The sequence below is a fragment of the Salvia miltiorrhiza genome, chromosome 8 (assembly GCF_028751815.1).
Source record: "Salvia miltiorrhiza cultivar Shanhuang (shh) chromosome 8, IMPLAD_Smil_shh, whole genome shotgun sequence".
Classification (NCBI taxonomy): Eukaryota; Viridiplantae; Streptophyta; class Magnoliopsida; order Lamiales; family Lamiaceae; genus Salvia; species Salvia miltiorrhiza.
In genome coordinates this window covers 49,908,946-49,930,482 of record NC_080394.1, presented here as the reverse complement: position 1 = coordinate 49,930,482, position 21,537 = coordinate 49,908,946, and the positions used below count along the sequence as shown (strand labels likewise).

The following is a 21,537-nucleotide window of genomic DNA, read 5'->3' as shown; positions in this document are numbered from 1 at the left end:
AAAATTATGTACATTTTTATTCTAGAGTAAAAGGATACTTCACATACATAAAATTGTTACGTCAGTATCCAAGTCAATAAATTAGTTCGATCCAGATTATACAGATTTATTTTTGGGTTAATTGCATCAAAATACTTTACCTTTTCCCAAAATCTAGTTTTTTGACAATCTTTTTAATTGTAGCAAAAATTTCAACGAGCTTCCAATTTATCGCAATGTTCGTCCGGGAAAAATTTCCGGCTAAATTAAATCTAAGTTGGCAGCCGGAATGCCAACGTGGCATCAGAAATGCCAAATCATACCCCCTCCCCCTCCCACATCACCCTCTCTCTCTCTCTTCCCCCATCTCTCTCGGCAACCACCGTCGCCATCTTCCTCCGCCTCATCTCTCTCCATATCTCACCATCTCACAGCACACACACAATAAGAACTCCTCGCCTAGACACAACCTCTCTCGCCGTTGCAATCTAAAATCCGATGACTACAATGGTCGGGTGAAGCCAACCTCCGTTGCTTCTCTCTCTCGGCCTCTCTCTCTCTCTCTAAAACACCCAAAGCCACCGCAGACTTCGTCCCCATTCCTCCTATGAAATCCTAGATCCTCTTTTCTAGGACCTCCGTCTGCTCGCTTCCCCTTCCCACATCCCCCACTGCCGGCGAGCGAGGACCGACTTTTTCTGGGACCTTCACTGCGCGAGGTTTTCCGGCGGCGGAGTGTACGCAGTGAGGGCGGTAGAGGAAGTGAGAGAGAGGGGATCTCTTGGCTGAGGTGAACTCGCCGCCGCCGCTCGATTCCTTTCTCTCTCGGTGGGAGATGGGGGAAGGAGAAGCGTCCAACGGAGGTGAGAGCCGATGGTGTGGCGGTTGTGGCAGATCTGGAGGAAGTGAGAGAGAGGGTGAGAGCCGATCGGGAGAGGGGGAACTGGGAAGGGGATGGGGAAGAGAGAGACAGAGGGCGATGTGGGGGCGACGTGGGAGGCAGAGGGGGTGTGATTTGGCATTTCTGAGGCCACGTTGACATTAGAAATGCCAACTCAGATTTAATTTGACCGGGAAATTTTCCGGGGACGGACATTGCAATAAATTGAATGCTTGTTGAAAATTTTGCTACAATTAAAAAGATTGTCAAAAAATCAAATTTTGGGAAAAAGTCATGTATTTTAATGCAATTAACTCTTTATTTTTTACTACATTAATAATTTTTTTTCTGTGGTATTCAAACCTCTCTACAAATTATACTTCATCTCGTTTCAAAAAAAGATACAGGGTTTTTTTTATATTATAAAAAGGTCCCTATAATAGTAGTAATTGTAGTATAGCCCTGAATAAAGTTAGAAGTCTGCAATATTGCCCACAATCACAACAAGAAGTTAGCAGACATTGTTGGTGAGGTAAGATTGGGAAGCAGAGAGAGAGAGAGAGAGAGGGCTTAAGCAATTAGGCGAAAATGTACAGTGGGTCCAGCGATGGCGAGGCATCGACGCAGCGGAAGATTCCGACGGCGTCTTCAATGCTTTGGGTTCGTAATCTCCGTCGCTTCATTGGATCAGGCGCCGGCCTTGGATCCGAAGCCCTCATGGGTGCGTATCTACTTACAATTGCTTTTTTCCCCCATAATTTCGACCTAGACTGAAAATGTGGAATTATTACTTGCTTGATTCAGAACTAGAGACCAAAAGAATTTTGCTCGACATATTCAAAGCAAAGCAACAAAAGAGCGCTGAAGCTGGCACCATTCCGAGCTTCTACAAGAAGGTATTTTTTGGAATAAAAATAATAAATTAGGCTTTATGTTGTGTTTTTTTATTTTTTTTCGATTTCAGAAACCGGAAGAAGGTTCTATCAGTCATAGGGTGCAGAGGCTGGCCAAGTATCGTTTTCTCAAGGTATTTGGTATGAATTTGTGTTTTGCTACTTGCAGATCTGATTTTGTTTCAGTATGTCAGCATTCTTTCCGTTGAGATGTTGTTTCTGTTTAAAAAGTTCGTTTTGGTTCTTATTTTTTGGCTCAAACAAGAACCTGCTTGCCCTTTAGATGTCCTTGGGAGGTCATGTTTATAGTACCGCTGATAATCAGTTGTTTTTCCTATTATGGGTTGCTTGACTTGGATTTTTGATGTATAACTAGAATTCACTCTTTCCTCCAATCAGAAACAATCTGATCTCTTGCTGAATGCTGATGACTTGGATGCTATGTGGGTTTGCCTGAGGGAAAATTGTGTAATCGACGATGCCACTGGTGCTGAAAAGGTTACTGATTGTTTGCTTTCATTTTCTTCCTTAAGACAGTTTGTAAATATTTCTGTTGTGGTATATTTGGAGTTCTAAAGCTTTATTCTCTACCTTTGCTGCACGGATTTATCCACCAGACATATGCTATTATAGATACTTAAAATGTTTATGTACGTGGTAAAGAACTGTTGAAGGTTGCAGTATGTCAAATAGATTCGTATAGTGTAATACTAATAGTTTTTGTCTTTCGATTGTTATTCTCTGAAATATCAGATAGTTATGAACTTTGATCACATAAATACCAATTTCTTGGAACTTTAATCATCACATACTGAGTATTCAGTTAATATGAGATGCACTTAGTATAGATCTTGCCTGACTGCAATATGCAAATTGATCTTCTTTTTCATTTTATAGTGTCAAGCACTGTGTGTTCTAACCATATGCTGTTAGTAAATGACATTATCTGGCATGTATTTGCATTGTGGAATCATAGTTGCATTATTCTTAACTTCTTTTTCAGGGCTTCCAACGGGGGTTTCCTCATTTTGTTCCGCTACTGTCTCTTGTACAGTTATCTTTGAATCGTCAGTTTCTATCTTCACTGCATCAGATAATCTGATGCTTGTATGATTGGTTGTAACATGTTGGACTGAGATATAGTTTTTCTTGCAATTGTTTAGATGAATTATGAAGACTTCTGCCACATAGCCTCCGTATGTACAGAACAAATTGGCCTTAAATGCCGGCGCTTTTTCAGTCCCTCAAATTTCATGAAGTTTGAGAAAGATGAATCTGGACGAATATCCATCCTCCCTTTCTACCTCTATGTGATGCGCACGGTAAAAGCTTCTGCTCCTTTGGTTTCTGTGGAAAATTTAACTGTGCAGCCCTCCCCATCTCATCTAGATGCATAGCATATTAACTTGGTCCTTGTTATTTTATTGGTTCTGTTTACCTCGATATGGACTAATACAAGTATACAACCAAATGCATGAAACTAAATTGACAATTCAATGAAAGATAGCTAAAATATGAAAAATATTAGATTTTATAAAACATAGTCGCACAATGTTAAGTGCCCTTAAACTGCTAATACCTTTATATTTTCTAAAGCATAAAATTTGGCAACATGTTGTAGCTTACTTCTCTGCTCTTTATGAGCTACAATTATGTTGAAGTTGAAGACTTGTTAAGTTTCTGAGAGAAGTTTAATAGCAATGCCGATATTTGTTCTCGACTAGAATTTCTTTTGAAACAGATTAAAGTTTGGCTATGTATTCTCCTAATGTGCATTTTAGCGATTATGATACTGGTACAGAAAATAATAAAATGCAGTAAGTATATCACTATATAGCATTGGTGATCTTATCTAGTTATTCAAAGATGTGTGAAAAGGTGAGATGACCCAGGTTTCCACAACTGTTATTTGAAGATAACAAATCAGTAACAAGCATTCTTTATGCGATGTCTGGAGACAACTTCCAACAGAAATTTGAAGCTTTTTGATGATTAATTGGTCCTTCAAAACTTAACTGACATAGTTCTTGCTAAATTGCCAATTGGAAGTCTCATATTTCATATTTCTCAGCTCCTTGTTTCTCTTTCCACTAGTTCTATCACTATTTACAGTATAAATTTTTCACTGTTGCTATGGATGCCTTTCAGTTGAGGGTTCTTTTGGGTAAGGAATTGTTCAGTAACTGCAGTATGTATATTAAATGGATGAGACCAGGTCCTGAGATGCTTGCATGCAAAGATTCTTAATTATGAAATAATGCTTTGATCACTTGACGTCCAGGTTTCTCTCACTCAAGCCAGAATTGATATGAGTGAGCTCGATGAGGATTCGGATGGCTTTCTTCAACCTCACGTATGTTCATTGTACTTTTTGAAGTTTTGATTTTGATTGGAATTCTTTGTTGACTACAAACTCAAATGTTCTAACTTCCCTTTTTCTCTATGAACAGGAAATGGAGAATTACATCGGAGGTCTTATTCCCAATTTGGCTCAGTTGAGGGACATGCCTGCTGGTTTTATGCAAATGTATTGTCGCATAGCTGCCCACAAATTCTTCTTCTTTTGTGATCCACATAAGCGAGGTTGGCTTCAGTTCTAGTAGTTGGCTTGCTTCTAAAGTTGTCCCTGTCTAATATGCATATAAATACTGATTGTTGATATCAGGAAAGGCATGCATAAAGAAAGTCCTCCTTAGTAATTGCCTTCAAGAGCTAATGGAATTGCATCAGGTAATTTTTAGTATTATTTGAAATCAATTCAATACCTGATGAATGAAATTTCCTCTGTAATTTATTCTATTTCAAATGATTGCATTTTGACCTTGGTTTTATAGCCTGAATTCTTTAGTCCAAAAATCTGCCTGCAAAGTAGCCAATTCATGTGGTATTCACTATTCAACTCCAGCATTTAGATAGAAGTCTTCATATCTTTTTACCTTTCTTGCATTAAAAAGCTAGAGCATCTCAAGGCATTTTGTTGCTCAATTTTTCCTTCCCCTGTATGTCGTGAATATAACATTATTCTTATCTTGTATGTACACTAGGAAAGTGAGGAAGAAGCGACAGATACTGAACAAGCTGAAAACTGGTTCTCATTGACATCTGCTCAACGCATATGTGGTTTGTTCTTTGACCTTACTTTTTGTTTCAGAAATGTTTTTCCTCACAGTAATATCTTCATGTTTACAAATATAAGCATTTAAGGCGGTATCTGTTCTTGTATCATGTCTTTTATCATATTACTACAAGAGATTTTGTTTCAATCCTAAATTTCCAATTAATATTCGATAGCCCGGTTTAAAACTAAAATATTTTGAACATTTATCTCTTCCATCACATTCCAGCCAAACTTTCAGGCATATTAAAACTTGCGAACTTCTATTATCTATATACAAGATTTTGTATTAATCCTAGCATATTAATGCTTCTACTATTTCAAAGTTGTGGCAAAGTAGTTCCTGAAGATTCAACATGTAAATTTGTTCATTCTTGCATTTTAATATTTCTTGTTGGAATTAGGTACTTCTTCCTCTTGGCTAGAGACTCTAGATTTCAATTGTAACTCTTATAGTACTTGTGTTTTTGTCTTGTTTTTCGTCATTATAATTTAACTTTGTTTCTCTATACTCTACTTAGTAAAGTCTGAAGTGTACATTGGGTCCTTTTTTTTTTTTTTTTTCTTCTTTTGTACTTTGTAGCGTTCGTTTCTTAGTGCTAAATGTCAACCCATCTCCAGTTCCTGTTTCTCTGTTCATTAATGAACAGGAACGAAAGCCATCCAGTGGCTTGAACCTTTCCATGTTACTCTTCTCTTTCCTCCAGAATTAAGCTTTTCCTTAAACAATTTTATTGACTTATATAATTTTCTTTTGACTGCCTGTTTCTGGGGTTGGAAACTGGCTTTGATTCCTTGATAATTTTTTGTCGCCTATTTCAGATGTTTGTTTTGTTTTTATTAGAATATTATATAAGTGCTGGAATTGGTCCTTGCAGATATGTTCCTCGCTCTTGATAAAGATATGAGCGGATCACTGAGCAAACAGGAACTTCGAGATTATGCAGATGGGACATTGACAGATATTTTCATTGAAAGAGGTAGGAACCGACTGTATCCTCTAAAAGCAAAAACTACAAAAATACCTCTATTAATTGAGAAATTTGTCCATCCACAGCCAATTATACATTTTCTTCAGTTGTTTGGCATGATAATTCAATTTGCTGCATATTTTTCAACACCCTTCCACATTATAGTTAGCATCATTGTTACAAATTCATGTTTACCATATTCCGTATTATTTCTTTTCGTAGTCAACTTCAATAGTTCTTTTTATCATTTTCTTATCAGTGTTTGATGAGCATGTCCGACGTGGCAAAAATGGTAATGGTAATGCTCGCGAGATGGATTTTGAGAGTTTTCTTGACTTTGTTCTGGCTTTGGAGAATAAAGATACTCCAGAAGGATTAACATATTTGTTTAGATGCCTTGATCTTAATGGGAGGGGATTCCTCACGACTGCTGATATTCACACATTATTCAGGTTTGGCTTTAAAGTGATTGTTTTTGTTGCTGAAGTGTTTGGAGTATTTGTTACGTGCACCTTGATTTAAGAAAAAATAATAATAATTTGGAAGTAAAGAAGGGTAGCATCAAGAGCTATGAATGTTTCCTGATTCAAACTTCCAACAAAAAAAGCTGCTGGAATTCCTGCATGTAGCTCTTGAGCACAATCTACATGTCTCAAGTTGCCAGACACACGAGCTCGGGATCTTCCCAAGAATTTTTATGTTGTTAATATTATATATTGTATGATACTAAAATTTTCCCCATTATGGAACAGGGATGTTCACCAGAAATGGATTGAAGGCGGCAACTATGAACTTTGTATCGAGGATGTGAGGGATGAAATCTGGGATATGGTCAAACCAGCCGACCCGTTGAGAATAACCCTAGCCGATCTACTTGCTTGCAAACAGGGTGGCACGGTTGCAAGCATGCTAATTGACGTGCGTGGATTCTGGGCACATGACAACAGAGAAAACCTTCTCCAGGAAGAGGAAGAACCCGAAGAGGAACAATAGGCTTCATCTTCGGAGCCACTTGTAGTAATAACACATGTTGCAGATAAGGTGTGATTTTTCAATGTGTTTAACGTATCATAACCAGTAGGAAAATTGTGGATTTGTCAGCTAGGTTTGAAGAAGAAGACTAAGTGCTGAGAATTATATATGTATAGAATTATCATGTACTGTAACTGTTATATCACTGTCGAGCTAACTTGCAATCTATGATTTTATTAACAGTTGGCAAATTTCTACATCTCAAGAAACGCAACAGAATCTTCCCAATTTGCAAAATCAGAAATAAATGTGAAACAATGGTTACATAGTATCCAAAAAGGGCGTTTTACAATTGCGAATGAGTAGTGTATTTGGAACAACATTCCTACTTGCCTACCTTTAGACTAAACAATAATAAGACAAATAGGAAAGGAAAATTAAAAACCCTTCCCACAACATGGCACTCAGTAGGAGAAGAAGGCCTACACTAAACCTGTGTTCTACTCTTAATCGATCGCTATAATTTACTTCGAAAATTCCAAAACAGAAGGAAACATATGTGCATCTCCAATTGAATTCAGGTGCATTACTGTAGGAGATTAATCAGATCACATTGGCATCTATCATATTTAGTTTACAACATCCTTACTTGGAGATCACTGCTGGAGTTCTGAGTCAACGACATTCTGCGCCGTCTTATTTTTGACCTGGTAGCGGTGAGCCATCTTCACCTGTCCCCCTTGCCCTGCTGGTATTGAAGTCTGCTGCTTAGAATACATTTCTGTAGAATCGGCTGGACGTTTACTGATCCATTTAGGAGGCGGTGATGGAAGCGGACCTGTGTGCTGTGAGAGTTGAGCAGTGGTGTGTGATATCTGAACAGAATTTGATGATCTTGAAGATCCACCAAGTGGTCTGCCTTTGGAAGAACCACCTTCTATAGTTAATGCAGACATGCCACCTCTCAGGTCATGATGCTGTTCTTGATATGAATATCTGTCTTGTGCGTTGTAAATTGGCCTGTTGATTTGCAAGTTATTTGGGGAGCCAACGTATCGAGCACTTCCCATCGGAGCGTGAGGGTTGTAGTGGACATTAAAAGAGTTTGGATCATTATAATATCCCTGTTCGTTATAACCAGAACGACCATACCCAGATGGCCCAGCTGCTCTTGGCCTATAAGATGCCTGACGATTCGGGGAATATTGGGTCTCTAAAAATCCCATTTCATACCCAGGTGGTCCAGCTGGCCTCATCCTATTGGCAACATGATTCCCGTGGAAATTGCGAGGATTCGTGCGCTCTGGCTTTATGTTCAATGTGTTGTGAACCAGACGATGAGCAGCTTCTCCCAAAATAGGACCAGATATTGCCCCATAAACCTGTGGTCTGTAAAACACATACGATATGGATAAGGGTGATAAGGGAACTAAACCAATCACAATTCCAGATCTTACTTCATTCCTTAGGATCCAAAAAGCAATTTTGAATTCAGGTTCGATAATATAAAGCTCAAAGCCAAGAAAGGGATTTTTATACTCTGCTGAATGAAATTGGATATTATGTACTCCCTCCGTCCCGGCTTTTGGTATCCAGTTGAGAACGGCACGGGTTTTAATAAAGTGATTGATGTGTTGTGAATGGAATAAGGGTCCCACATTTTATGTGAGAGTTAAAATAATTAAAGTGGAGTAAGGGCCCCACCTACTTTTACCAAAAATAGAAATGGATACCAAAATGTGGGACGGCCAAAAAAGGAAAGTTGGATACTAAAAGCTGGGACGGAGGGAGTATAAACTATGATTCTCAGAATAAATAGTTTCGGCAATTACTACTCCTTGTTGTCCATGTATGAGTTAATACCTATCTTTGCCTAGCTGGTGCCTTCCACCGTTGTCTTCATGCCATAATGTTGGGGTTGGTTTTATGTCAAAAGATTTCACTATCTGCAATTAAAATATACAACTAGTTTCAGCATGGAAAAGATAGAAAGTATACTTATATATGGAGTAGAACACAAAAGCAGCTATTCTATTTCAAGCTATATGCTACCTTAACCCATCATCGACCAACTCATACGTATCAAGAATAATAAATATAGATACAAACAAAACATTGGGATGAACATTTGGCATGATTGCTGATGTTTGAGCATTAGTAAACACACTTTGGCTTGTCAAACCCTAGTGCAACTCGACAGAAAACTACTGATAACTATTCATTCACAGTTTTCACTGTAAATAGTTACAATGAAAGGGCAGTCCAAAATTTTATTCAGCAGTTCAACTCCTAGTTTACTATACATTCACAGTTTTTCCAGTCAAGATTCTGAAGGATTCCCATCATGATAAACTTGTTATTATTACTACTTCAATCAATGTAAAATTTAAAGACGAAGGTGAGGGTCTATATATTAGGAAAATGCAAGAAAATTCGAGGAGTGTGGATCACGTCTTCTCAATTTAATTTAACTTTGTTGTTCATTTGTTAGTGTCAACCTTTAGTTATTAAATTAAAAAGGTGACTTCACTGAGAATAAAGTATAGATAGCAATTTGATAGTTATGCTCTAGTTCCAATTTAAATTTGCTAACTTCACAGAACTCAACTCTCTTTTCAAGTTGCATGGCATGGGTAACATTAAAAAAAGATCTTCACTAATTAGGAATCACCATTGTTGAAAAACGCTGAAAGTTTGAGATTTTTTGTCATCTTTTCGTCATCGAATTTTGTATAGCGGGACATTTTATGGAAAAATTTAAAAGTTCGGGATTTTTAGGAGAAAATGAAAGTTCGGGACATTTTATGGAAAATGCTGAAAGTTCAGGACATAAAACATTATTAACCCTAAATTGAATTACAAAATCTCTACGATGCATCTAAGATCAAGAGAAATGGCCAAAGTTGAAGAATCATACCTTTTGTGGCATATTAACACCTACAGGAGGCTTCGGAATGTGAGCATGAGGCGCTGGATTGAGATATGTGATATTTCTGAAAAAAATGGATTAGCTCATTCAATTTCTGGTTCACTAGTATGCAAAAATCTGGGTGGAAGGCCTCATAGCACTTACATGGCTTGATTGTCAGTGATGTCTTCCAAACCATAAACTGGTGATGGAATAACTTTTTTCAAGCCATTCCTTTTAGTTAACCACAAAAATCCATTCATTCCAGCACTGAAACAACCAGACAACAGAAAAAGATTCATATTGCAGAAAACTGATGACATATAAGATAAAGTTTCATCATAATAGAGACTAACCTCGCAGCAGCATCAACAGGCCATGGGAATTTCTCAATGCCAGAGAGACGATAGTAGAAGGTAATTTGAGCTGCCAATGGGTGACGAGGATGAACATACAACAAATCGAACATGACACTATTCCGAAATTGTTCTTCCTCCTAAGGAAACAAAAATATGCCTCAGCATTTCTTTTATTGTGTCAATGATAAAGAAATTTATTTATTGTGCAAAACTGAAGTTCCAGCCATTGTATCAGCACATGGCATGGTTATGCACACTGTTATGCTTCGTTCGCTCCAACTATATTGGATTCACAATATCCTTCATTGACGTTCAGCGTATTATAGGGGAAGTACTAATCATGTTTTGGTAGAATATAAGAAGAATGATTGTAGGAATGAATGATCGCCAGCTAAAATTTTAAAGCTGTAGCTAATAGAAAAAACATCAGCTCAGCCCCTTCAATCGTACTCGGTGCAGGGGCATAACCTTGAGGAGAGAGCTTAGTTACAAAATACAAAGACAGATGAAATGAAGCCAACTTTTGCATAAACTGTCTGGACATATCCTTTTTGTTCGCCACAACATATTTTACTCTAAAACACAAACTTTTAATGTAAGATCTCCACGAAGATGGCAGACATATGTGAATCACTTGCTTTTTAATTCAAAAGTTAATAATCTTTTGGACATTTTGATTGTTTCATTTCAATTCATAAATTAATCGTTAGTTACTAGAGACCAAATGGGTGCAAAGCTTACAGACCGTTAAAGTATCCTCAAGCTTCTTGGTCTCAGCAAGCAACTTCTTCTCATCAATGAATGGCAATTTGGCAACACCCTAAGATTTTGGCAAAGGACATGTTAGTTTTTGCCAAATAGATCAGAAGCAAATAATGTTTTAATTATATGAAATACCTGCCAAGCGAAGCGTTTTCCGTTCATGTCAATTTCAAAATCTGGTCACGAGAATAAAAACAAAATAAGTATGGTAAGCTAATACATATATGTAAAAAAAGTTCAATAGACAAATGACTTTACCATTTGGATAGAAATCAAGAATAGGTGATGCAGGATCAGTCATCAACCTCCTGTATCTTTCAGGGAGAGCAGTAGAACTGTGCACAACAAACATTGAAGAATCACGACAAAGACGAAAATAATCAGATACAAACCAATCGATCATCAGACTGTAGAAAAGGTGAAGTACCTTGCAGCTGGTAGAGTTCCCAATAACTGATCAAAGGGTTTAAATGGCTCCCCCGGAAAGAAGGTTATCTCCAAATCAGCTAAGCCTTGAAGATCAGATGCAAATGGAGCATAATGATATGGATAGTACCTGGAAAAAGAACATCACATGGTCAAAGTTTACATGATTGGGGAGGGAAAGATACAAATTATTAGTTACTTTGAAATGCAAGTATATGCATTAAAATCCAAGTATTCCAGCTCAGGATTAATTTACTGACATGAATTTTACCATTACTTCCAGTCAAGAATTCAGGATTAACAAATAACGATTTGATGCATTTAATCTTTCGAAAAAAACGACATAAAAAGACCAGAAAGTGAACGTTGCATTTAAATGTCTCTTTTGGCTTCATCAATTATTAATAAACTGAAGCATGATCCAAGCCCTTGTAGTATTTTAACTATCTTCACTACCATAACTAGATCATTAAACACCGGCACCACTATCTGCAAGAATAAAGATAACAACAATCTCTTACAAACGATATCATGCAAGGGAGACACAAGTACACACCATTGCCATGAGCAGACACCTTGGTAATAATAGCGGCAAACCCAACACAACCCTTCCACGAACTTCAAAACCTGGACAAATAAAAAAAGTTAGCTTTACATAATATGTTGGTGAACTATAGATGCAGCTAAGCATAAGCGAGGTTGGTATGAGAAGGATGCAAGACAGTTCTGATGTCTGTAAGTTTTGACTAGATCCGATTTCCCTTCATAACAGCCTCTTTTAAGGTGGACCAATTGCTTTTTACTGTGGTCCATTTTTCTACCACGATCCTACTTTGACACCAAGAAATGAGGTTTTTTTCTAGAAATGTATTATCACATTCATTTGTTTTTCATTAACAAAGAATTTAATCCAAAAAAGTACTTAGTTATCATCACCAACTCCCCTCATGCTACTTCTTGGGTTGATAAATGAAAGGAACAGTCAACAAATTTAATATGAGATGAACAACTTCACCCATTTTACACAATAACTCTACCGTCAGAAAGATGTCTAAAAACTGCAATGAAATTAGACTAAAATGTTCAAATCATCATCTAACAATTGATACATATACTATAACTAGCAGAAAGAGCGTATGTTGTACGCATAATTAATGTTATTTTATTTAATGAGAATAAAAATATATAAATATAATACTTATTATATTTAATTTTCAATTAATAATTTGATCTATTTAATACACAACACTGGCATATGTGTAGGGATGGGTTATACTGAGAATGCTATCTTTTGTAAGAAATGAGACTGGTTGCATAAGCCAGTATATAGTGTTGCATAAGTTACAATATAATACTGCATAAAATTTTTACTCGAATCCTAAAGGGAGCGAAAATTTGATCTAATTAATTGAATTTCATTATGCAGTCATTACAAGCCATTACAAGCAGCTTATGCAAATTACAAGCATTTTATGCAACATATATACTGGCTTATGCAATCATTCTCCATTCTCACCATATTTGTCCATCCCGGTATAAACACTTCTTAACATATAAAATACGAACTAGCTAAAATGTATGAATTCTATTTAGAACACGTATGAATTCGTTATGTAAATGTATGAATTGCAAAAAATAAATTTTTTGTTACCCATAAGATTTGAACTCCGGACCATGAATTCACCGTAGATCTTGACGATCTAAGGGCTGAAAATAGTTCCTATTTTATATTCTAAAATGTGTTTTTATTTTAGCTCACCCCTATATATATATAGATATAGATAGATATATATATGCCAACATGATATGATCCGTCAAGTGCCTGATAGGGAAGCACATTCTTAAGAGGTGGAGTTTATACAACGGCGCTTGCATACACATATAGGGTTATGGAGGTGAGAGAGCTAGCATGGCAGTAAGTGCGGGGTTCAGTGGCAATTGGTAATGGCTATAGAGGCACGTGGTAGTTGAGGGGGAGACTATAGACGAACCAAAAAAGATAGGAATGCATTTCAATCTAGAAATGTATAATAGAAAACAAAAGTATTTCAATCTTGGAATGTATAAGTTTAGCCACTTCCATAAAAAGGTAGTAGTCTTTCTGCCAGGGAGACAGAGATACTTTTCATACAGAAAATCTTCCCAGTCAATCACCAATTCCTAAAATTACCCGCCACCCCACCCCAAAACTAGCCTCCCTCTCAAAAAACTCATCATTCAATTTGTTTACAATGTGTTCCAATGTAATTAATCTATGGCATCTGAAATATATGCTAATCATGTACGTTCAGAGAGGGGCTCGAAGAACAAGTGAAAATGATGCTCACCCCTAACCCTCTAGCATGAATTATGAGCATTGTAAGAGGATGACCTAGCCGGCTAGCCCTACCTGATTAGGTGCTTACTTCCTTGACAATCTAAACGGGGACAGAGAGAAAGGTCAGATCAAAGTGAAAAAGTCACAAGAGGAAAGGAAGAGGGAGTCCCTCGACGCCGATTGCTTAGAGTGTGCCCATCGAGCAGAGCAGCTTCCTTTATGTACATCACTAGTACATCACAGGGTTCCATTTAAAAAACCTACTGTCAGTTAGCAGATTGACTAGAAATACAGGCACTTTGGCCTACCTCAGTGTGTTGTGGCCTGGTAAATTAGAGCATACAAAAAATCATAATTTTTGTGATTGTGGATTGTAGCAAACCACTGAAACTGAAGTTCAACCTCCTAAACGTGTTGCGACCAAAAAGTGAATGTTTTTCTCATTAATATTCAAAGAAGCATAAGAAAAGGGGAAAAAAAATCTGAAAGTTGTCAAGGAAGAGAGGAAAGATATGAAATAAAAGAAATGCAATAACTAGTATTTTATACTTTTAACCCAAAAAGTGGCAAAGAAAATGTCTTAATAAAGGTCATAAAAAGACGCTAACTGATTTCAGTTTGTGCAAATTTTTATTTGAGCTGCATTTTATAAGTATGAATAAGCTTTCATTAGGTAAGCACAAGAAGTTTTCGTGGAAAAGAGGCAATTGGAAGTAGCTTTCTGCAAGGCAAACACAACATTTAGGTAGTAAAAGGCAATTACAAGTTACGACACATCAAATACACCAAAGACATTATACAGAAATTTAAGTGATCATAATAGCTTTTCAATGTCAATAGGGCAAGAATCTATAGAGAACTGTAAAGTTTTCCATGGAGCAATTGGTGCTTATTGCAATATTTAATATATAAACTTCTGGTAGATTTATAGAGAAAAAAGCATAGCCCAACCCACAATCTAATACAAAATAACAGAGAACTGAAATTAATTGATGGGTGTACTTACCACATCTTTTCGTATTTCATCAATCTTCTGCGGATCAGATGTACCGAATTTCTCAGAATAATACCTTTCTTTATATCCAGGCTCCCCCAACTTCACCTGAGAGGGGAGAAAAAGTCGGCATGTCATTAATACAAAGCCACTGCCTTGATACATTTCCAACGGATGGATCAGCATAGAAGAGAATTATTTTTTCCGGACACATGATAGCAAATAAAAGTACAATTGAGAAAATCACAGGACCTCTTGTAAACATAAATGATAAGTTGATAACTGCTAGGCCATTACCAAAACTACAAACCAGTTATGAACCCCGTGTATCACTGTCTTCAGTAAATCAGAAGAAGATCGTCTTTGATGTTCACGATTATCATATAATACAACTCGCTCTGTCTGCCTTTTAATAGCTGCCGCGTTACAAGTATGATATATAGTAGTTTTGATGTTCCGTACTGCAGTTATTGTTTTGCTAATGTTATCCAACTCCATTTTAATCAAAGTGTCTATAATTGGATACGGCGTTGTTTCTTGTACTGAAGTTTATTACTATTATGGAAGTGTGTATTCTTACAAACTTTATATACTAATATCCTTACTTATTTTAATTTCTGAGGATAATTACTACCTGAATACACACACACACACACACTCACACACACACACACATATATATATATATATATATATAGAGAGAGAGAGAGAGGATCCAACGAGAATAGCCAAATATGGTGAGATTAATCTATTCAAATTTATCGTGTAAAATGAAAATAATGAATAAATCAGTATAAATCTATGAATAAGCCAATATAAATCTACAAATAAGCCGCTTGTAATGCATGAATAGCAGTTCAAATCTGGATTCGAATCCCGAAGGAAGAGAAAATTTCACTATATTAGCTGAATACGCTATTCGTGCATTACATGCAACTTATTCGTAGATCTATATTGACTTATTCATTATTCTCATTTTCACGAAAATAGACATTCTCACTATAATCTAACCATACATATATATATATACACACACACAACTACTTTGATATAAGATAAAAATAATTTTGTATCTAACGTTCTTCAAAATTATGATAAGATTTATCTACATTTGATCATCGCACGCACGTACCATTTAGCTAGTTAATGGGAACGGTAATTTGAGTTGAAATAGGAGGGAGAGGGAGGACAACAACAGCAGACAATCAAACAAGCCAAACTAGTTATCAAGGCAAACCAGGCATTAAAGCAGACTGTATTCTGATATTGCCACCATAGATTCATAGGTGCCTCTAATCTTACCAGCTCAAGTCGTCAGTCATGAACCGAAATAGAACATCAAGTTTGAGCAAATAGTCTGAAGAAAGGAAGTACCTTGTCCCCTGCTGAAGCATTAGGATTTTGACTAGCCTGCCCCCTTGCTCTTTGCTTCATCTCTTCATTATTCTCATATGCCTGAAAAAACAAGGAAAATGCCAATGCATCATATCTAAGTTATTCGAATGGCGCTAAAGTTAACTAGAAAGAACACCTTATTAGCATTACAAACCAAATAGATCTAAGAAAGCTAATATCAAAAGAAAGTCCTTTTTCGTATGGAAAACTCAAGTTGACATCAGCCACGGATATCATCTTGCAATTAAGAAAAAGGAGGCAGAATATCTGCCATAAACATGCATTATAAAGCGCTAACTTGTCAAAATGATATAGGACATCATTAAGAGACTGCTCTCTGTGAGAAGTCAACAACTCCAACAAATAGTGCTATAGAGTTCCAAAGTTCTCGTATTTTCAGAATAAGAAACTGATGCGTGCCACTTATAATATCCAAGCAGCACCCCCCAAAAAAGTGCTTAAAAGGTGTGAAGTTGTTTTATTTATGTTTTTGCAGGGTAAGGCAACGAAAGCATGACATGTTTTTACTAATGGGTAGAATAAGTTTGAGAGGTCAAGAGGCAAGAAGCATAGAGGAAAATAGAAAAGGACAAAGGAGACAAGAGGATGTATAACATTGCATCTGGAACTCAAAGCTCGAAAATAACAGACTTCAAACCAGGTTACACAATCTAAGAAATTGGAACGACATACACTGAGACTCGATAAACTGATATCTATGAAACTGTATTGTCGGCTAAAAGTCACGAGTCTCACGAATCTGTAACATTTCCAAATGTCTCTTATTTTACCTAAGCTTGGCCTTATATCGAGGAAAATAAGCTAATCTTACTGAGACTCCCAAGTATGGTTTCTAACACTGTTTAACACCATACATAAACATAGAAGTTACAAGAACATGAATTTTGAAATACCCATTTGACTGAAATAAGTTCAGTCACATCAGACACGTAAAGCATGAATAAGGAGACTATAACAATAAAATGCAAAAGAATTCTTGAAATACAATATCCAGTAGTGTATGAAAAGAATTATTAATACGAAACTTCTCCACAACAAACTACTTATCTAGTATCATTCAACAGCAGATTTGCTGTAGGCCGTAAAATTAAAATGCATTTTCAACTCTGTAATAAGGCCGATAATGTTAAAGAGCATGCAAAGGGCGAGAATAGTGAACTAACTACCTGCTGTATACGGGTTCTTTTTTTAAAAATCTGATCTTCATGCACAGCAACTGCCTGAACAAATGTTTCAACCCGGTCCAAGAAAACCTGAAATTTTAGATCCATACCAAGAGCAATGAGAAAGGTCCAGAGCTTAATTTATATAACAAAAGTATTAAACAATACAGTGAACATAAAACTAGCAAAAGACATGCATAAATGGTGCTAAAAGACATTAAGATTACCTCACCAGCATCAGTAAGATAACCACCCATTGTAGCGAATTCCCTTCTATATACAACCATGAGCAAATTTATGGCGCCCTACAGATTGAAAAAGTAAACAAATAACTTAATGGTGGGAAAGAGTAACTGATTAATATATCATGGGTAAACATGTAAGATGATGTAGGAGCATATTCGCTTGAATTTGCCCGTTAAGCCTGAGTAAATAAAATAGGTAGTTGACAAGAGCAGCAAACACATCAGAATCAATTCATCTATACCTCTCTAATTTCCAATGTGGGCATATGAGGAAGAAAGTCATTGCCGACAAAAAAGCATAAAAACACAAAATCATCCACCAGTCTCTCGAAATCAATTTCAAATGGAGGATTTGGAATATTCAGCTCATAACCCAAGTATTCTCGCAAAACCCAGATGTTGAGAAACTGGAAGCAAAATGTAAAAGTACCACAATAAGAATCGCTAATAGAAACTGAACCAGGAGTAACAATGAGACTAGCAACGAGCTTGACTAAGCCTTCAATTACACAACCTGATACTTCTTCTTATGAATGGGAGTGTCATCTGCATACTTCGTACTATCACCGTTGGCTCCCCCGCGACATTCAGCTGCCAGATGGCCTGCTTGGCCGCAGAGAAAGCATTTTTCCTGGTGCCCAGGAAGAGTAATCACCTGCAATATAAGGGGAAAGGGTAAATATAGCTTTTTTAACAGAAAAGAGAACTTTCCATTCAGTTCAGATACAATAGCAACTAACCTCCCTCAGTATTGAAAAGTGGACTTCATGAGTAGCTAATGAGAGCATGATCAGGTCAGCATCCTACTTAAAACATATATTAATGAATGTTTCTCATCAAAATGCAAAAGTCAAACAAACATTAGGCAAGACGAAGAAGAGAAGAATAAGAAAATAAGTTAATGTTTCTCAATGCTCACCAAGCCATATAGACAGTGCCTGGTATTTGGATCAAAACCAGGAATATTGCGCTGTAAACGAATATAAGACATTATTTTGTGCTCACCCTCGCCAGGAACATTTGCGTCAGAAAGAATAACCTTCAAAAATCACCCAATGCCTTGTAAATAAAAAGAGAGAGAGACATTATCCTGAAAACAAAAAATATAGCCCAAAAACAAATAGAAAGAATCACTCCACAAGAAGGAATCACCCCATTTTGAGATACAGCAAGGACATCTTGTAAGATAGTTTCAACCAGACCTTGAGAAAGTGCCATCCAGGAATGCGGTTCAACCTTGACTGCACATAGTATTGAAGGGCTACAGAGAGCACTGCCATAAATGGGGTGCCAGGGGTGATGACATTTGAATCAGATGTTTCCGTCTTTCCTTTTGGCAATAGTTTTTCCCCCTCAAGTTCAAACTCTTTCCTCAACTTTTCTTCTTCAGCTTCCTGGTATTGGAAAATAAGGTACAGAGGGTGTTTAATTTCTAATATGAATATCAAAGTCTACTTAAGTGCACTACTTTCAAATCAGAATACATACAGCTGCTGCAGCATCCTTAGCAGCCCTGAAACGACGAGACCTTTGCTGGTTCATTTTAGCCCTGGGAGCCACACCATCTGTAGAAAGGAAAGAACATTGGTACTTTGTTTGATCCTCAGTAGAGATCATTTTATATTGGCTTACCAATTGCCAAATAAAGGAGCTTTCTTGGACGAACCAATGACAGAACGTGGTCAATGTAATCAAAGATATGTCTAAATACATCCGCATAAGTGGCAGGTGCAGGCTGCAATAGGAAGAAACAAATATTATTTTGAGGCAGTGTTAATACAGAAGAAGAATGTGTTTGCACTCTCAGTAGAGTGAGAACAAAGTTCTATATTGCATGCCTCTCATTTAATTTCATCCCGGGATAATAACTGTCATGCGAGTTGAATAGTTTGTTCAATCAGCCTTGTCATATTACAAGCCAAAACCATCATAACCAAGTAATTAAGTAGCACAAATTCACAGACTCAAAGTAACAGTTATTCACTATTAAACTGATTTAGCTACATTAAAAAATCATATGGTCATCCCTGTATATAGTAAGCTATGTAACATGATAAAACTACTGCCACTCTTTGCCATATTAAATCTTCTCTAACACCCTCACTCTAATAGAAGAAAGCAATCCCCCGAGAAGACATCAAAACAAAGAAATCAACTTTGATATGTAGCATTTCATCATGATTTCGTCTAACTGCTATTATATAACTGCAGCCAATTTCAATCACCATAATCAGAGAAGTCTGGATATGGAAAGGCAAAGTGAGGCCATATTGTATATTACATTGTATATTACAAGCCACACATGATTATATCCTTCTTGATAATACCTTTCCAAAAGCCAAACAATCTCTACATGCACCGTTGCTACAACCTCACATCGCATGATTTAGTAAAGAAATTGTTGTAAACATGAGATTGCAATGAGGAAACGAAAAGCTACCTTGCCTTCAGGGTGGAAACAAGGGTGAATAATACCATTCATATCCAAATACAAATTATCGAACTCAATGCCATTAGGGTTTGGCCTCGATATGTCGACAGGCCGGGGCACACCCCTCTCGTCCTGTCCAGATTCTTCCTCCACCACATCAACAATACACAGCGGGTACCGATCCGCCAGCCACCGGTAAAAGGCCGGAACCCCCATCCCCTCACAAAGCTGATTTTATGGCGATTTCCGTCGGCCGGAAAGGGGATTTCACAATCGAAAACGGCTCAACTTCAGCTCCGACGGTTGCTGTTGTTAGTGATTATTGCTTGCTTCAAAACTTCAAATCGGCAAGAATTGGGGCGTGTGTGCTATGGTATGTACTTCTCCGTGTGCAGCACAAATTATGTGAGCGAATTCTCTTCTCTCTCTACGATAATTTAAGGATGGATTTACAAAAAAGTTAGTAGTATTTTTAAAAAATATACTACCAATCTTGCAGCCTCTTAACTGCTGCTGCTGTAAAAATTACAGTATTTGCAACCGAATCAAGCTTTGACTTTGCATCGACCCTTCCAACATTGACTTCGAACTCCCCCGATTTATCCCTTCCCTCTTCGTGTTTCTCTATACCCAACGCTGTGATTTATTGTGAGAAAAAATTTCTGGCCGTTATTACGTTGAAATTATATTTTGGGATTTCGTATTCGTGTGTGAATGGTGTTGTCGTCCTGCAACCTATTGGGGACCAAAACACTTGTATCTTCCCTTCGCCTCCTCAAAAATAACCCTAAAATTTTACGAGGAGTAATAGTTGGAAAATACTCTAGTATATAGTTTTCCATTGTTTTTAAATTTATAGTACATTATTTTTTTAATTTTATTAATAAATACATCAATGGTTAATTTATTCATTCTTAAATAATATTTTAAATAAATAAATATAAAAGTAAGACATTGTATCCATACAAATAAAATTAAGTTATAATTAAATGCAAAAAAAAAAAATCACACATAATGTCATACATTTTGAAAAACTTCCCTATATACTCCCTCCGTCCACCAATTAACTACTCATTTGGTGGTCGGCACAGAAACTAAGAAAACTGAAAAAAGTGGTGTAAAAGACTAAAAGTGTAATGATAAGGGTTAATTACGTGAAAAATCATGAACTTTGGGCTCATTTCCAAGTTTTCCATGAACTTTTTTTTTATCAAATTTTCCCTGAATTTAAGCTCCGGAACAATTTTGCCATGATTTTGAGCTACCCCCAATTTGAGTGCTGACTTGGCACTATTTAAGTCATCTGAAAGCTGACATGGCACCGCCGATGATTTGAAAAAACGACGTCGTCCGATACTCGTAATACTACGCCGTTTCCTTATTTTTTTCCCCAAAACTGGTATTTAGGTATACATTTGGGGAAATTAAGAGATTGCATCCCCATTTCGTCGCTTAGGGTTTCAGAAGAGAGAAATGAAGTTCACGCCATCTTCCCCCTCTTATGGCGCCTCTTCCATGGCTACATCCGATTCATTCCCTGGATGCACATGCAAACTTCGAGCGGAGATGAAAACGTCGCGAACGCAGCTCAATCCTGGGCGAAGATTCTTGAGATGCTCCAACAAAGAGGTGATTTAGACGTTATTTTCGTTTGAGTTTTTTTTCTGTGCTGTCATCTTCCTTAAAGCAGCAATCTTTATTGTTGC

The 21,537-nt window shown here is 36.9% G+C and overlaps 2 protein-coding genes and 1 non-coding gene across 3 annotated transcripts; 2 read left to right on the top strand and 1 right to left on the bottom strand.

Moving 5' to 3' along the window:
* Positions 1 to 1,264: 1,264 nt before the first annotated feature.
* LOC130998861 (probable serine/threonine-protein phosphatase 2A regulatory subunit B'' subunit TON2) lies at positions 1,265 to 7,061 on the top strand. Its single transcript, XM_057924285.1, has 12 exons — positions 1,265 to 1,580; positions 1,664 to 1,755; positions 1,824 to 1,886; positions 2,152 to 2,250; positions 2,916 to 3,074; positions 4,034 to 4,105; positions 4,203 to 4,335; positions 4,418 to 4,482; positions 4,797 to 4,872; positions 5,746 to 5,847; positions 6,098 to 6,290; positions 6,591 to 7,061. Exons 1-12 carry the CDS (start codon positions 1,448 to 1,450, stop codon positions 6,829 to 6,831), a joined length of 1,428 nt encoding a protein of 475 aa, XP_057780268.1. The 5' UTR covers positions 1,265 to 1,447; the 3' UTR covers positions 6,832 to 7,061.
* Positions 6,392 to 6,510, top strand: LOC131002070 (small nucleolar RNA snoR104). The gene has a single exon (XR_009094150.1). It is a non-coding gene; the product is annotated as a small nucleolar RNA snoR104 (small nucleolar RNA).
* Positions 7,062 to 7,114: 53 nt separating the features above from the next.
* LOC130998860 (5'-3' exoribonuclease 4) lies at positions 7,115 to 20,623 on the bottom strand. The gene is made up of 22 exons (XM_057924284.1): positions 19,841 to 20,623; positions 19,033 to 19,135; positions 18,889 to 18,965; positions 18,603 to 18,794; positions 18,320 to 18,439; positions 18,141 to 18,203; positions 17,915 to 18,055; positions 17,643 to 17,807; positions 17,383 to 17,460; positions 17,159 to 17,245; positions 15,951 to 16,031; positions 14,589 to 14,684; positions 11,822 to 11,892; positions 11,267 to 11,395; positions 11,098 to 11,174; positions 10,975 to 11,015; positions 10,823 to 10,897; positions 10,075 to 10,214; positions 9,884 to 9,988; positions 9,728 to 9,803; positions 8,674 to 8,756; positions 7,115 to 8,199 (listed from the first exon to the last, which is right to left on the bottom strand). Exons 1-22 carry the CDS (start codon positions 20,045 to 20,047, stop codon positions 7,467 to 7,469), a joined length of 2,940 nt encoding a protein of 979 aa, XP_057780267.1. The 5' UTR covers positions 20,048 to 20,623; the 3' UTR covers positions 7,115 to 7,466.
* Positions 20,624 to 21,537: the final 914 nt, after the last annotated feature.

What these genes read in the sequence shown, in the direction of transcription:
- LOC130998861 (XM_057924285.1), top strand. Translation starts at nt 1,448, where the DNA reads ATGTACAGTGGGTCCAGCGATGGCGAGGCATCGACGCAGCGGAAGATT. An exon ending in TTGTGATCCACATAAGCGAG is followed by an intron (nt 4,336 to 4,417) that starts GTTGGCTTCAGT and finishes TGTTGATATCAG; the next exon opens with GAAAGGCATGCATAAAGAAA. An exon ending in ATCTGCTCAACGCATATGTG is followed by an intron (nt 4,873 to 5,745) that starts GTTTGTTCTTTG and finishes TGGTCCTTGCAG; the next exon opens with ATATGTTCCTCGCTCTTGAT.
- LOC130998860 (XM_057924284.1), bottom strand. Translation starts at nt 20,047, where the DNA reads ATGGGGGTTCCGGCCTTTTACCGGTGGCTGGCGGATCGGTACCCGCTG. An exon ending in GCTCCTTTATTTGGCAATTG is followed by an intron (nt 18,966 to 19,032) that starts GTAAGCCAATAT and finishes TCCTTTCTACAG; the next exon opens with ATGGTGTGGCTCCCAGGGCT. An exon ending in ACTTTTCAATACTGAGGGAG is followed by an intron (nt 18,056 to 18,140) that starts GTTAGTTGCTAT and finishes CTTATATTGCAG; the next exon opens with GTGATTACTCTTCCTGGGCA.